The sequence below is a fragment of the Anguilla rostrata genome, chromosome 18, assembly GCF_018555375.3.
Source record: "Anguilla rostrata isolate EN2019 chromosome 18, ASM1855537v3, whole genome shotgun sequence".
NCBI classification, from domain to species: domain Eukaryota; kingdom Metazoa; phylum Chordata; class Actinopteri; order Anguilliformes; family Anguillidae; genus Anguilla; species Anguilla rostrata.
The window spans coordinates 5,984,934-6,001,355 of NC_057950.1; the positions used below are offsets into that span (position 1 = coordinate 5,984,934).

General features: G+C 48.9%; 1 protein-coding gene across 10 annotated transcripts in view; it reads right to left on the minus strand.

The window, feature by feature from the left end:
- The window catches only part of ldb3a (LIM domain binding 3a), a 65,521-nt gene that overhangs the window by 15,432 nt on the left and 33,667 nt on the right, over positions 1 to 16,422 (minus strand). For 8 of the 10 annotated variants that reach the window (XM_064316888.1, XM_064316887.1, XM_064316890.1 and 5 more), the window contains 4 exons: positions 15,926 to 16,001; positions 14,562 to 14,872; positions 7,336 to 7,502; positions 6,893 to 6,929 (listed from right to left, as the gene is read on the minus strand). In XM_064316888.1, coding sequence (XP_064172958.1) covers positions 6,893 to 6,929; positions 7,336 to 7,502; positions 14,562 to 14,872; positions 15,926 to 16,001 — 591 coding nt within the window. Of the gene's footprint in view, positions 1 to 4,196; positions 5,882 to 6,892; positions 6,930 to 7,335; positions 7,503 to 9,303; positions 9,337 to 10,579; positions 10,781 to 12,626; positions 12,650 to 14,561; positions 14,873 to 15,925; positions 16,002 to 16,422 lie in introns of those variants that run through there. The other 2 variants (XM_064316897.1, XM_064316891.1) reach the window with 2 other exon arrangements.

Below are 16,422 nucleotides of genomic sequence, written 5' to 3' on the forward strand. Positions count from 1 at the left end.
TGCTTTACACTGAGAAATTGTTTTATACTTCTCTTTTATGTTTTGTATAATTCAATTGCATACTAGAACATTGCTACACAGGCTTCTTGATTCACACCACACCATACACTTCAACACACACACACACACATCCACACACACACATTCCACAGAGGCACAGAAGGATTTCTGAGTACAGGTGAGGTTGTCTGACAAAATTCAAAATGCAAAGTATGACTGTAATTTTAACAAAGCAGGTCATGTCCTCCAAAGAACTATGACAATGAGTTACCTTGGTTTGCATCTACATGGCAGTATGTAAGACCGGTGTTTTACCATGTACCACTGCGAGAAGTGCCCTTTAGTAGAAAAATGTTTGATCTAATGAGATCATTAAAACAACGTAAAACATGGCAAAATAACCATATACAGAGAAAATAACCATAACCAAAAGTCAATTATCTTTATGATTTGAAAGCCAACCTCTTGTAGCTCAGGTCAAAAACATTCAGAGGAAGAAAGACAGAGAAAGAAAGAAAAAAAGAAAGAAAGAAAGAGGAAATTGGTTGGTTTTGAGGGACAAGGGAGAGAATGGGAAATTTGAAAAGATATTTTGGAGTGCACCTCGCATCCATGTTTTTATTTGTCTACTTTATTGGTCTATACTTTTCAGGAATTGTAGCTCAGAATTGTTTTTAGGTCAAAAGACGCCATTTCTCTCTTTGTCAGCCACTGCAACAGGGAAGGTTTGTTGAAATATCAGGGTGGTGGGGAAGAGGGTTAGGGCTGGGGGGGGGTTCATAAGGGAGGAGGAAAGGAAAGTGAGTGAGAATACTACCGTACATAAGGCCCACGGCATTGGCTTAACTGACAACTGACACCTACAGCGCCCCCTGCTGGAATAGTCTGCTTGATATGCTTACAGACATAGAGAAACTGTCCTCTTCCAGTACAGAAAACAGAGTTAGTGCAGCCACAGTTGAGCTGGAAAGTTGGCAAAGGCAGCTCAGAAGCTAGGCTCACAAAGACAGAGGAAGTGGAGGGAGCAGGACAGGAAGTGTTGGAGACCACAGCACGCACACACGATGGAACGACATGGACGCCGCTCAACGACGCGTAAGCGAGGAAAGAGAGACCAGAAGCGCCTGTCAGAGGCAACGAGGGGCGACAGGCGGCTAAGGCTAAAGCTAACGCTACTCCTTTCTGGAGCCGTTAGAACGTTGCTGAGCGTGAATGCGGCATTGGCCGCTCACACCGCTGGACTCATGATTGCACGGCGAGCTCAGCGCGGCAGGAAGTGAGCACTAAACCTGAGACTCTACACCTGAGCTCTACACCTGAGCGTTACATCGGAGACTCTACACCTAAGACACCTGAGTGCCCAATGGCAGGTGACTTTGTTCTGCTAAACCACGGTAACTCCTGCCACGACACATGGGATTCATGTCATTCCTGCTCAATAGTCTTAAAGAATATGTTCAGCAAAGCTTACTGGCTGTTAGTTGAGCAATAGTGGGGAGGGAGAGGGGAGTGGCTTAAGGGGAGGGGGAGGAGCCAGACAGGTTAATACAAGCATAGTGAGAGCTGAATGTGAAGGAGAGCAACAAAGAGCATGGATATTAAGAGAAAGAGCATGGTACACACAGAGCGACTGGAGACACACACACACACACACACACAGCGACTGGAGGGACACACACACACACACACACACACACACCAGAACACCAGCCCCAGTAGTACTCAGAGGCCATTGGCACAGCCCTTCCCCAAAGAGTTCATGACCCTCACAGATTCTAAACAGCACAACTCACTACGGCATCTCAGTAAGTGTGCCATACACCTTCTCTCACTATCAAAGAGAAAATACGAATTCCTTTCAGGTCTTGTGCAATCTTATCGCAGTTGTCTTAAACTTTGGGAGTGCACAATGTTCAATAGCCACAGAGCATTTTATGTATACTGTATAACAGCCAGTCAGAAAAAGAATGTAGAAAATATAATCAAGACCCTTGTAAGGTGGCAAGTGAAATAGGCCACAGTTGCAACAGTGACCCACACTAACCAAACCAACTGACAAAACAGGAGCGTGAAGCGCTAGCACAAATAAGCAGCTAAGTGGCTAACTCAGACCCCGTTAAGTCTTACAGAGCCCCTTGGGCCACCCTGAAGAGCTAAGCAAAGGCCACAAGTCTGCCCAACAACAGCTGCAGCCAGGGGCATAGCAACGAATCCTGGGCCCCCTTAAAGAATATTGCTCTGGGCCCCCTGTTATATAGCTGTGGGTCCCCCCTCCAAGCCGTGGGCCCCCAGAATAGTCACCACTATTCACTCCACTAGCAATGGCCCAGGCTTCAACACATCTATAACATCTCTTAAACTTCCAAGCAACGTTCCCTAAATGTTCCTACGCAAAATGGAGGCCTGCCAGCACCCCTGCTCTGCTCACTGCTCACTGCTCACTGTCAGACACTGGAGGTCCTGTGCTCAGGGTTTCTTAAGAGAAGGAGGAACCGCTCGCAGAGATGTGGTGGTACGTCACGTTTCGTTATCGATTGCTTTTGTCTTATTTTTCTTTTTCTTTTATTGTTTTTTTTTGGGGGGAGTGTGTCCAAAAACAAAAAAAGGTTTTAGAAGCAAAAAAAAGCGATGGGGCGGAAGGGCGTGGCGCGTGGGGGGAAGCAGCTGCTCTCTTTGAAAAGGAGGGATGAAGGGAGAGAGGGGAAAGAGGTGGGGGGGGGGGGTTTGCTGCCCTTAGTTACAAGCACATCAGCACACTCACACTCTCTTCCCAGCATGCATCGCATGCAGGCAGCGTGGGGCCGGGGTTGTGAGATGGACGTCTTTCCCAGAGTAGAGGGAAAGGGGAAGGGGCGGAGTGGTTGGGTTATGGAAACAAGATACGAGGAAGAGAGCGGTTAGCAGTGGGTCCAACGGAAAAAGTAATCAATCCATACAGATCAGCCCACAGCAGGTATAACACAACGATCGCCTATGTCAGAAGCAGACAAGCAGAATTACCTTCTCAGATCTTTTCACTACTTCCAGTTTGAATTCCACTTTTTTTTTCTTGTTTCTGCTTGTTATTCTTTCTTTCTTTATTTCTTTCTTTCTTTTTCTTATTTCCCTCCCCTTGTGGAGTGGAGTGATGGCAGTGAGTCTTCCTCTGTCCTTTTCTTCGACCTCTCATCCTGTTCTGCCATCACTGATTACATCACTCCGGGCTGACTAACACTTCAAACATCCACAAGGGGTCTATAGGCTGGATACCCACCCCACGCATCCTCCGCTCAGAGGCACAAAACCTTAGTTTTGTACATAATTTACTTTATTTATTTTATTTATTTATTTTACGCAATAAATCTTTCGACCAATTTTTTTGTAACCTATTCTGACACATAATCACATTAAATGTACACTATCACAAGATTACGTATGATAATTATTTTAGTTTTTTTTTGTTAAAAAAAAACATTTTTTCTCATTTAAATGACAAATTTAACAATAAACGAACTGATACTTATCATGGCTAATAGGAAGAACCGTTATTTAATCTAACTGTTCTATTCTACTGAAGCCAGCTGTTGCTTTGGCTTAGCTTAACTGGTTTGTAGAGGAAATGAATGGGTTACGGATGGAAAGCTTTGAAGCGTTAAAAGTAGCATGTGTGTAAGTAGCGTGCCAGTTAATGCTTTTTAACTGGTGATTGGTGCTGCCTGCCAATCAGAAGTGAACTTTCAGTGCCAGAGCAGACATGCTGTAACCTCCAGTTGCTCTTGTTTTATAAATGACACATGTCACCTCGATCAATCTGCCCGTTTTTAAAAATTTGGGGCGTACGTCTTTATCGCGTGACTTAACGAGCACTTTAAACGCAAGAAAAAAAACTGACTGCACAGGCTCTCTTAAATGGAATGGAGTGGAAGGCCATTCAGCACCTGCGACTACATCAGCCTCCACTACAGGGCGCCAGAGAGGCGACTTGACATCACAGACTCGACGAACGCCGTAGCTTACTCCTTCGAATGAAAGGAGACCTCACTCAAGACCCGCCTTTCGCTTCAGTAAAGACATTAAATAAAAATGCATTTGAGGAGGAGATCAAAGCACTGCCCTCGATGGACGGGGCAAACGCCAACCTGTTCCGCATTCCGCACGACTTCGTCACCGCACCCTCTGCGTGCGTAACCGCGCTGACAAAATGGCCGCCCACAAAACACGTGACTAAACGCACGTCGTGGCCGCATGGAAGAACAGCTCCTACTGGCAAAACCTGTGCTCGCAGAAGACGACGAGAGGTCTGATTGAACCTGCGGCGTTATTATTTAGAGATGTGTGTCAAGGCTTCCCTTTCAGCTGCCAAACAACGTCACTGACAGCGAGGTGCATCTTCGCAACCTGCAAGAACACGACCTACAAGACCTACAGGGTTTGGTGACATAACCGCGACAGAGGGCTTGTTCTGTCCCTCTAAGTTCGAGCATCCTTTTTAGACCCAAAAGGGCGCCAGGGTGAGGGAACGCTTTTGAAATGAGAAGTGCATTAGGAGAGGCATTAACCTCGAAATTCCACATCTGAATTGGTGAGTAACCCGGTCCCTCTCTCTCTCTCTCTCTCTCTGAGAGAGGAAAAAAAAAAGGGGGGCATTGTTTGCTAAAAGGCGACGGCTCACTGGCTACAAGAGTTGGCGAACGGGGAAATCGCGATTGCGCAATCCCCTCTCCAAGGGCAACTGGAGCGAAGAGTGAAAGCCAATCGGTTGCTAGCGTGAAAACCGCCACCTTACTCCAAGCAACAAGCCATCGGGCTGCAGCCCAAGGCTGTATCCTTCTATCCTTAAATCTTTTTAAAAAGATGAGCGTCTCACAGAGCGGCGATGCTGGCTTGTTGCTAATTAACGCAGACACAGGCACAGCACAGCTAATCCATGGCACTTTCCCTTCTTGGGGACAAAGGGGTCCTCTTCGATTCTCAGATTCCTCACTCTCTCTCCGGGCGAGTAAGCTCTGCTCTGTCCACCACAAGATCCTTCCAAAGAACGAAGGGGGCTTACGTGCAAAGTCTCGAGAGTTCTGTGCAATCAGCCGATTACCCACAGAAGAAACTAAGTGTTTTGGAACGACACGTTTCTATCATTTCGGTGTTAATCTTTTACAAAAATGACAGTTCTGCAATTAAGAGACGAGCGGTAACTGGGATTTTTACAGATCCCCAGAGCTGCAGAGTGATCTAAAATCAGCGCTTATTAACTTTACTGGCCCCATGCTCTCTGACCCAGTGCCAAGGTTTGGCACCAAGGCTTTCTTACAGACCCAAGTCATTCACTTCAGGGTATATTCTAACAGCTAATATAGGAAAGGACTGACAAAGGAAAGTCTTTCTTCTGGTTTGTTTGGTTTAAAGTGGTAAAGCATTTATTCACATTTCTAATAATTAATTTTCATTACATTTTACAGGGAAAATACAACTCTTTTTTTTTTGTCCAGCAACAATGACTTTAGATTTAGGCTCAGTTAGTACAGCCAGAAAAAAAGGGAAGAAAACATAAAACAGAAGAAAAAAAAAAAAGAAAAAGGAGAAAAGCCTCTGAACTACCTGACAAAGGCGGAAAGGATACGCGTTCGTAAAAACACACGGCGAGTAACCGTGAACAACGAGGACAAAAACAAGGAAGCTCTCCGTGTCAACTCATGAGCTATTCTACCACTACTCTAATCACATTCCAATCGCTAAATACTCCCTCCCTCGCGCCTCACCCACTTCTGCTCTGCCCTTGGCTAGCGCTAGTTCACTTGCCTACTGCTCGTGGTCGGCTATGTTAAGGGTCTGTGCCGACAGGCCGTGGTGCCAGTTTCTCAGTTTAGCAAAGCGCGGGCCTTTAGCTTCCGACTCAAACATTTCCCTGCGGCGTGGAGACAGAGAGAGAGGAAAGGGGGAGGAAGAAAGAGAGGAAAAAAACAAGAGGGGGGAGAGAAAGACGGGGTTAGGGACCGCGGCCTCGCCTCCCCTGCCGTAGAAACCCCGTGGGGTCGGTGAGTGTCGAGGGTGCTTTTTGGGCCCCCCCCTCAGGAACGACCCCCGAACGCCTCAGCGACAGCCGTAAGAAACGCTCGAGCGACGTGCTCGCGCGCTCAGCCTCGGGTCCGAGCGGCCGACCGGCGGCCATTTTCTCATATCTCTGCGTGTGTTTGTGTGTCCTTAACTCTTAACTACTGCTTGTATTTTTTCCATAGACTGCGTTGTTGCCGTTCTTGTTGTGTTAGTGTTAATCAGTTTAACCTTCAGGGTCCAAGTTGAACTATGCGGTTGTTCCCTGCGCTTGGACCGGTACTTCTCTCTAGGGTTTCACCTTTGCAAACCATTAAAAAAAGCTCTTGACGAGAATAAGAATTTACATTAGGACAGTCAATTAATGTGACGAAAAATCATGTTCACCATGAAAAAATTTGCTCTGCAAGCTGATGTTATCGTTCTTTGTATGACGCTAGCGGACAGTGTGTGATGTTAGCATCCTGTGTGCGAAGCTAGCGATCGGTGTGTGCGACGTTAGCATTCCGTGTGTGACGTTAACGAACAGCGACGGGCCAATGGACAGTTCCCAGGCCTCGCCAAGCTTGTTACGGCTGTCGGAGGGGCAGGACAGGCCTGTGTGAGAGGGACCAAAATGCCTTTGATACCCCAATTCACCCCTCACTCCAGTCCTACGCACCAAGAATCACATTCCAACTTTTTTTTTTTACGGTGATGACAGAAGTGGGGTCAGCCTGAGGCCTGTAGACAGGGGTACCCCCCAGAGGCCTCCTCCACCCACAGCTCCATCCCATTTGAAGCCAGTGAAACTTGGCTCTGAGCCTAGTGTGTGTACATATCGTGTGTCCCTATGAGGCCACCGTAGCTGCTGCTAGCTGCCTACCTGGATCTCCTCAGAGCTTCCTCATCTGGGTCTTGCACTGAAAAAGAGAAAAAGATAAAGGGGGAAAAGCCCGTAAGCAGATGAAAAAAAAAAAACATTCATTTCATATTTGTTCACGACATTGTTGATTGTGAGAATTTATTTTCAGCTTGATTCAAATTCATTAGGATGATCCTATGGTGATATAACAATGGGAACGTGATGTGTTTTCATCACTACAGTATGCATGCTTCATGTACGAATGTTTGCAAGTATGTATGCACTTACTGTAAAGTTATTAGTCATTAACAGTTCTAAATAGCATATGCAATATATGAAATGTGTTTGTGGTCATTATAGAAGTTTTGGTCCTGGATATTGCAGGCCTGAGCTGTATGCAGGGGTTGGGCGCGTGGGCGGGGCGAGGGGGAACGACGAAGCGCGGGGGGGGGGGCAGTACTCACTGTACTCGGTGCCCGTCATGTGGGCGAGGAGGCGGAAGGACTTGGACTGCAGGTGGGCGGCGCGGCGGGCGCAGTCCGAGAGCTCGAAGTCCTGGTCCTCGGTCTTGATCACGGCCTGATAGACTGGGGAGGCACTGTCTACGAGAGGCTCCTTAATGGGGAGCGTACTGCGAACCACAGAGAGAGCCCCAATGGCGTCATCAGCCCGCCCCTCACGCTCACGCTCGCGGGGTGCGGGAAGGGGGAGGGGGGGGCGTTTGGGGGAGGGGTCCCACAGTAGGGTTGTCACTCCCCGTGCCACTGTAGCTCCGCCCCTCACCCGCCCCTCTCCCTCCCCCTTTACCGCTAGGATTCCGGAACCCTCCTCTCCTCCGGAACCCTTCCGTCAGTTCGTGAGGTCCGTCGTCAACCGGAGAGGCTAACAAACGTTTCTCATTGCATTGAAAGGAGCTGTGGGTTAGGGGCTGGAGCGCTCATTCCTGTCCACGGTCAGTGTAACTGAGGCAGCTCAGTGGAAAACCATACACCCATTAGTCATTTTCCAGACAGTTTAGTTTAAGGTAGGTGAACAGGGGGGGGGTGAAAAGCTAAATAATTTAAACCCAAAGCTCAGTTAATCAGTTTGTTAATTCTTTTCCTTTTCACAAGGCCTGAAAATACCTACATCCACATATTTAATTCCATAAAGGCTTCAAAAATAAAGCTGAAATTAAAGACACTCACACACACACACACACACACACACGCACGCAAGAAGGCACTCACACACACACACACACACACACACACACATCTTTAACAGGAGGGTGACTCATCTCAGAACATCTACAGGATTGAGTTTTTTTTTTACCCGCATTGGTTCTTGGTATATTGTGCAGAACTGGTCTAGTGACAAATATGGCTGCTTCAATGAACTCTTAGTACAGCGGATTAATATTTTGATTTTGATGGGGGCAAAAGGCTTTGCAGAACGATACAGCAAACTCTCCCAGCTTTCTCTCCTGATGTATATTTTTTTAGCTCATCTGCTCAGGGATGTTTGGTCAAAGGTTTGCCACAAAAAGGTTTTTTTTTCCTTCAAACGCCAATGAGGTACCACAAACATACAGCACTTATGGTTCTTGGCAATAAATTAAACGCCATTACATACAGTAACAAAATTCCACAGAGAGGAATAACCTTAATCAGCCATCCTGCCATCCTGCATGAAATACGGGTCAAGCATCAAAACTGATCTTCACAGGAGGTCCAGAGAACCTCTGTGAATGATCGTCCAGCTCCAGGGAGTAGACCCACTTATTTTTCAGGTTATATTTCACACGGGAAATGCAAAACTGGAGTGAGAGCAACTGGATACAAAGCGAGTAGATGCAGAAGCTCTGGAACCTTCTGACTTCAACCCAAAATCCTCTGAGGTGGCCATGAAGAGTCAGAGGCTCCCTCATGTGCCCACAGCAAAACAGTATTGGGCTATCGGGCCTCATTTTGCAGGTTAGTGAAAAAATGTGCAATGTTTCCAGTCCACAAGTAAAACAAACGGTAACCACAGCAGTCTTCAGCAAAACTGTCTCAGCATTATCTCTGAACAGCTGTACCAAAGTGGTAAACTTTCCACAGAGTGCAAACATCTGCCCAGACTTAATGCTTTAATGGACCTGCGCTCTGTACTCTGTGATGTCATCACTGCATTGGGGCACAGGGACGAGGCAAACACCAGTCACCTCAACTCAAATCCAGGCACACTTCTGTACACCAACAATGAATCTCATGGCAGACAGGCCCATTTCCACAGACGGCCACAGGGTGGCGATGTTAGCAGAGGACTATGTTTTGTTGGGATGGGAGAGGGGGGGTGGGGGCTGGGGGGGGGGGTGCCTGTGTGAACAAGCAGGGCTGTAGGGGAGACCGACGGAGACGCAGGCTAGGGCTGGGCCCCGCACGTCCAGGAGAACAGTCAAGTCTACTTACGCCAAGGGAGAGCCAGTGGGAGGAGCTTCACCGCTGAGGAAGTCACATGATCAGCAGGGGGGGGTGGGGCCACGGAGAAGGGGGAGGGGACAAGCAGCAGGGCAGGGGATGGGACGGCACGGTGTGGATTGGCGGTTGGTTGCGGAAGAGGTGAGAGAAGCAAAAGTAAGCACATAACCCTACACGCACGGCAGCGTTTGGAAGCTCTCGGTCCACAGCCACATCTCCCTCCATCTGACTGAGACAATCTCTTTAACACACAAGTCCCCCCCCACCCCAAAAAAAAAATAAACGGTCTGTAACCGCTTATGCCTTGTCCATCCTTTCAGACATTCCATACCTTCAAACATACATATCTATACATGTTGGTGACATTACTGTACATGCATTTCCATGTTTCCTTAAGGCACTGCATCTTCTCATTGCCTGAACCTTTATATACACTATTGTTGATTGCTCTGGACGAGCACATCAGCTAAATACCAAAATATAACGCTATACAATTGGAAAAGTTTGAAAGTGTGCGTTGACCTAGACCAGACCAAAAGTCGCCTTTCAGAATAATGACTTCATCTGACGATGGCATAAAGCAGGAAGTCACAAGTGTTACTGTCAGATCGCTGGCGTACAGATGTGTACAGATGTGTACCCAAGTGTTGGACAGCTATGAGTGATGCGTTCACGTTTGAACATTCCTGTCCAATCCCAATGATGGATGGATGAATGAGCAGAATAAATGAACGAAAGAGAGGTTTGGACATCAGTGGGATTCCGCGGTGGGTTCCCGCACTCTTTAGAGAACTGGCGTGTGGCCACGCCCCCCGCGCCACTCTGCTTCGACCTTCGTTCACCAATGCCGAAGGAGAACCTTCCTCCTCCTCCCCTCCACCGCACAGCCACCTACAGCTCGGCTCGGCTCGGCACGGCTCGGCTCGGCTCGGCTCAGCCGACACCGAAAAGCAGACAGACAGGTGACTCCCACTCTGCCTCAAACCACGACGCATGACAGAAAAAAACCAACTCAATAAACAACACAGCCCATCCTGATGAACACTGTGGGTGTCTGTGACACATATTTGAAATAAGAAAAAAAAAACAACAAAAAAAAAAAAGAAAAGTAATTTTGGCAGTTATAAGAACGCCCCTGTGAGTCTTTCGGCGTTCCCCAGCACAGAGCGGCCTTGCTCCTGTCCAGCTTAGCGCGGCCAGCGGCGAGGGGTGCGGCAAGGTCATGCAGGGGTTAAGAGAGGGGGGGGGGGGGGCGGAGCTGTCTTACCTGGACTCATTGCCCCTGGCCTGGGTCTGGCCAGCAATGGCGTCCATGATGGCGTCCTGGGAGTACATGCTAATGGGCGTGTTGTACTGGGCGTGGATTATGGTGGCCTTGCCGCCGGGTCCCTTGACCTCGATTGGCTTGTGCGTGGAGAGGGCGGAGTCCTTCAGCACATTGGGGTTGAAGCTGGGGACGTACTCAGTGCTGTCGGTGGCGTTGGGAGGACGGGGGGTGGGGGGGGTGGGGGTATTGTCCGTGAGGGGCCGAGAAAAAGAGAGAGAGAGAAAGGGAGAGAAAGGGAGAGGGAGCAAGACAGAAAAAGAGAGAGCGAGAGAAAGACAATGAGACAGAGAGAGCGAGAGAGAGACAGAGGGAAAGAGAGGGAGAGACAGCAAGACAGAGAGAGAGCAAGAGAAACAGAAAGAGACAGAGAGAGCGAGAGACAGACAGACAGACAGATAGAGAATGAGAGAGAGAGGGAAATAAGAGAAAATGAAGACATTTTGAGAGACAGGGTTTAGAGGTTTGGCAGTGAGGGGGAGATAGGGATGAGTGACGTGTGGTTTTGGCCAGTAAACCTGTACTCGGTGTCTACTTACAGCTTGAGCTGGGCTAAGACATCTTCCCTATAGGATTACCAGCCATTCATAATGCTCAGGTTTCCTTACAAAATACTGCTAACCTTCTAAAGCCATCTGGGAGGTTTACAAGTTACCCCAAAATAAAACGGTCAATCGGGGGAAACACACAGGGAACTTTTCATAATCCCGTTCACCTGCTGATCGCCTGTTTTAATCAATGATAGAAAAAAAAGTATCGATTTGCATTTTAAGGGCGATCATTTCAGAGTGACCAAAACAAAACATTACACGTTTTTTCCTCATTTTTAAATATAAAATAAGAGGAGGGGGGGTAAAAATAAAGTGATCACAAGGAAACTAAAGCTGGCAAACCCCCAGGACTGTTTTGCATCAATGCATACAAAAGCTTACACATTTTATTATACACACCAAATCACCAAATGCCACAAACGGCCACATCAGTCAGGGAAAACGGAAAAAAAAAAAAGAAACGGCTTCTGCACAACACCCCAGCGGTTCCCAACGCCACGCCGCCATCGCTCCTCACAACGCAGGCAAACGCTCCGCATGCACTTCCATTGTTCGGACGTTCAAAACACCGGAAACCACGGCAACCGCATTCTCTGTCCACAAAGGGGGGGGGGGGGCGGTTTAACAAGCGGCAGTTAAAAAAGAGAGCCCTTTCCCGGAGGAGCGCAACGCGCTACGTGATCTACGGCGACTGAAAGGTGAGGCTTTCTCAGCGCGCTTTTTTTTTTTTACGGGGGAGAACGGGGCTGGCGCCGACGATACGGCAAAAAACTGTGGCCAAAAACGGCGGACTAAACTTCTAAAACATCGCGGCAGCGGTGGATTCGTGAGAACGGCGTTCACTCACGGGGTAGCTACCAAATAAAAGAACACAACAGAGCTTTACTTTAAATGCCCCCACTTCCCGTGTAATAAAATAGAAAATTGTAACATGTAGATCATTCGTTTTATTTATTCATGTGACTATACTATTCCTAGACGCACAGACATAGATGCAGGTATGGATTTATCAGTTTATATGCACACACATTCAATGTGATTTTGATCTGCAACCACATGCATATAAAGCTTTATCAATCATTCTAGAAAGAAAAAGACGTGCATAAATCTGTTTGACACAGAGATTGTGGGCATTTAACTGTAAAGCTTGACTAATGAGAATGGACACGAAGCATGACCACAAAACTACTTTAAGACACCATGCGTCACCACGCTCAGGAGCGACACACACACCACACTCAGGAGCGACACACACCACACTCAGGAGCGACACACACACCACACTCAGGAGCGACACACACCACACTCAGGAGCGACACACACCACACTCAGGAGCGACACACACCACACTCAGGAGCGACACACACACCACACTCAGGAGCGACACACAGAAACACTCAGGAGCGACACACACACCACACTCAGGAGCCGGTACTAACTTGGCGGTCGAGCTGGTAATGACCTGCGTCAGCAGAAAAGAAACAGAGAGCGAAACAGAGAGAGAATAAAGGTGTGAAAGAAAGAGAAAGGTATGAAGAGAGAGAGAGCGAGAGAGACAGAGAGAGAGAGAGAGAGAGAGAGAGAATGGTTAACAAGGTGAAGGCAAGTAGGACGGCCCAGAGCCCCTTCCTCTTCCTCTGAAGTTTGTCATCTGGACACAAGCTGCACTGCATGAAAGAAAACCGTTAAAAAGATCTCAGGTTTGAAATTGAACTAAAACTGAAGCTGGTCAGCCAGGGGCTGTAATTAGAAACTTCTGTAAATATGCAGAATATCCTTCACTGCACACCAAAACTTAAAGCAAAACTAAAATAAATAAATAAAACTCAGGGAAGAGAACTACCCTTTGAAAATCAATTCCACTAATCCTATTCCACATCCAAATACCGAAACTGTGAGTTACAGCTGTGTTTCAAAATTCAATGCCAGTTCAGTTGAAATTACACTGCCTCCAATTCCATTCCTGTAACTCCAGTTCTGTAACTGATTCCGCACTTCGTGAGATTTGAGTTGACAGTTGGACTAGGTTGGTTTAAAAGTGCTTCGTCATCTTGACCTGCTGAACGTATTGATGTCCTTAGCTCACTTTCTCAGTCAGAAAACAGGCGATATGATTGGGACCTGTGCCTGATCTAAAAGGCATGAAGACCTGTGGAGGGGGGGGGGGTGATGATGGACAACACCAGCAGTGTGGTTCCCCCCCCCACCCCGAAGCCACGATAAATCACCCCCACCCACACTCCCCCCCACCCCCCCCCAACCAACACAGTAATTCTGCCAACGCAAACCCACACACGCACTATGTAACTCCCAACTTCAAATTCGATGTGCGTTTTCGGTTTCTGAAGGATCTCGGTTTCCCCAAGTGGACTGGGGATGGGGTGGGGAGGGTGGGGGTGCGGGTGGGCGGAGGGACACCGGGGGCGGTGAGACAGATATTTGGAGGGACTCAGGTATGCACTGAGCAGGGCTGGATGGGGATGCACGGGAACCTGAGACTGGACATTCCATATCCTTTTAAACTCAAAGCAGAGACAGGTGGCTGCCCTCCCCCCGCCACAACGAGGGGGGTAGTGCTAACCCCCCCACCCTCCCCCATGAGGGAACACCCCAGGGCCCCGTCCCACTCCGAAACCACCATGAAGTCACTGCCCTCGTTTTGCTGTGTTCCACTTCAATTCTTTTCTTCCTTTCTTCCCTTCTTTCCTCCCGTTCTTCGGAAAAATTCTCGAAGCGAACGCTCGAACAAAACAACAGAAATGGAAGGATCCATTAGAAATGACTACAAAAAAACCACAGATATTTTTCCTTCCCAGCTGAATTTCACGACCTTGAGGCCCGGCTGCAGGCTTTCAAAGTGCTCTCTGCCCTCAGTGCGCCACGGCGGGAAGGCAGAGCAGCGCTCTTCCGTTCTCCGATAAAACGATCCGTCAGAAAGCAGCAGCACCGTTTCGCCTGGTCTGAAAGAGCGCTATTTAGGCCCGTTAATGTTCCTGGGGACGGTCGCCCGCAGCCACAGGCCATCGGAATGCTTTGCTGTCTTGCACATTCCCCCCCCCCCTGCCCCCCCCACCCCCAAGGGTCTGAATCAGCCCTCTCGAAATTGCCCGGCAACACATAGACATCCGTGCTAAGAATACGGATCAGCGGACCAATAACTGCAGGTTCTGGGTCTCTTGTCACCTTCCTGTAAAAAAGTGGTGGTGGGGGGTGGGGGGGGTGAGTGGGGTGAAGAAGGAAGGGGGGGGGCAGCAGTGTAGAAGGTGACTCATGCCCACGCTATTGGTGCCAGTGGGAGGGGGGGGGTGCTGCCAAGGCCCCAGTGGTGCCCGTAAGGTCAGTGCCTATTAGAAGCTGGAGTGCCCATTACATACCCCGTACTGGCACCTCTGCCCCACGTGGCCATCTCCCTGAGCGTTGCTTTGGAGTAAAGGCCAATGGGACTGTTATACTGTTTCTTTTGGCCGGGGGCCATCTTGCCCGCGGCGTCCTCTGCCTCGCCAGCACCGGACAGCCTCTTTGCAGGGGAGGCGGGGCCAGCGCCGCTGCTGACTGACAGCTTACAGGACTGGTTGATCTCTTGCTTACTGTAGAAGTAGGAGGAGTTTGATTCGCCGGGGGCCCCTATTGCCCCGGAGGAGGTACTGCAGGCCGAGAGGCTGCCATTTATTTTGAACGACTGGTCCTTCGGAAAGGAAAAAACAAAATTACATATGAAAACTGGGTTGGGGGGGTGGGGGGGAGTGGGTAATTAGATAGAACAGATTATATGAACGCACATCTGGCAAAGGTCCACGGGGATGTCTAATCGTAGAAGACTATTAGCTGACTTTAACGACATATCGATGAGCGCAAATTTCAGTTTGCAGCAGTTGATAATGCCCTTGCTGAGACGGAGCGTGACGTCTCACTCTGCTTCCGCGCCACCAGGGGGCGCTAAGAGCTCACAAACTCCAATAAGGCCACTTCGGAAGGCAAAAGGAAGGCTCAATGAGAGCCAAAGCATTCATCAATGAGCGTGTGTGACTCTCAGAGGTCCTGCGGGCGTCAGCTGTTCTCGAATTCCCGGAAGCGAACGCTGACCTCCGTCCTATCGGAAAGAGGCCCGTAGCAGGATGCCTTTAGAGGACCCCCTCCGAGGTCCTCCTGGTTTGCGTTGCGGGCTTTTGCCCTGGGCTCAGTAGACCTATCGTTTTCGTACCAAACTGCCGTTTGCCGTTTGAGCCAAAATCCCAGTGGATTACCTGGAATCCACCGCTCCATCTGCACCGCGAGCTCAACTGAGCCCCTTTCCACGCAATCTCACAGGCTGCAGGAGCAGGTCAGTGCCCTTACTTACGCACCCTGATGCCACGCTAAAGGAACAGGACTGTTAAACTGAACCAGGATACGGAACAATGGAACATCGCCATGGAAGCCATCGCATTCCAAAGTCTTTGTTACTGTTGTCGAGAGAGCGCCCCGGTAATTGCTGTCTGCGTTCCATCAACATAACCGCTCCTGATTGGAGCCCCCTACAGTGGAGCTGTGTGGCCCTGGCCACCAATCATACGGAGGTCTGCCTGCAGGCAGCCGAGGTTAGACGGTTGAGACGAGCTGTTGACGCTCCTGCCAGGGTGGACCGATTTTCAAAATGGCGGCACGTGCCGACAACGGTTTTCCACGGCAGTCCGACAGGTGCCTCGCTGGCTGGGGGCACAGGGCACGTTATTTGGGATTGCGGCAAAGGGGCACCTACCATCTGGTGTGGGATGATAGGCATGGAGGTGTCGATTCTTGGCATAGCTGTGGGCATCGGAACTGGGCGCTTCGACCTGCAGGGAAAAACAGGGCAGCTCATGAACACCAATAACAGCAAACAACCAACCCAGAGGTGCTTTAATACAATTGTATGTTTTGGTTTAAACATGCTTTGTTGTTCAGCGTTTTGTGGTCTGCAGGAGTGTTTTTTTTTCTCAAAATTTTACCAGCATATAAAGAGTTAGTGATGTAATTCCAATATGCATTTGATGCAGTACCGCTGTATTCAGATCTCACTGCCGGTTCTGTACGTATAACCGTTAGTAAGCTCCTTAACTCTGATGGATTGAGTCCAATCACCAGCCACACTGTATAAACAGGTGAGGCATAAAAAGTAATCAGTGTAAGTTACTCAGGATGCCTCATGGGAAAATGAAAGGCCGTTCATAATCTGACGGCTCCACTTGCTCGTATTGTTGGCCCATTTCCCCACAG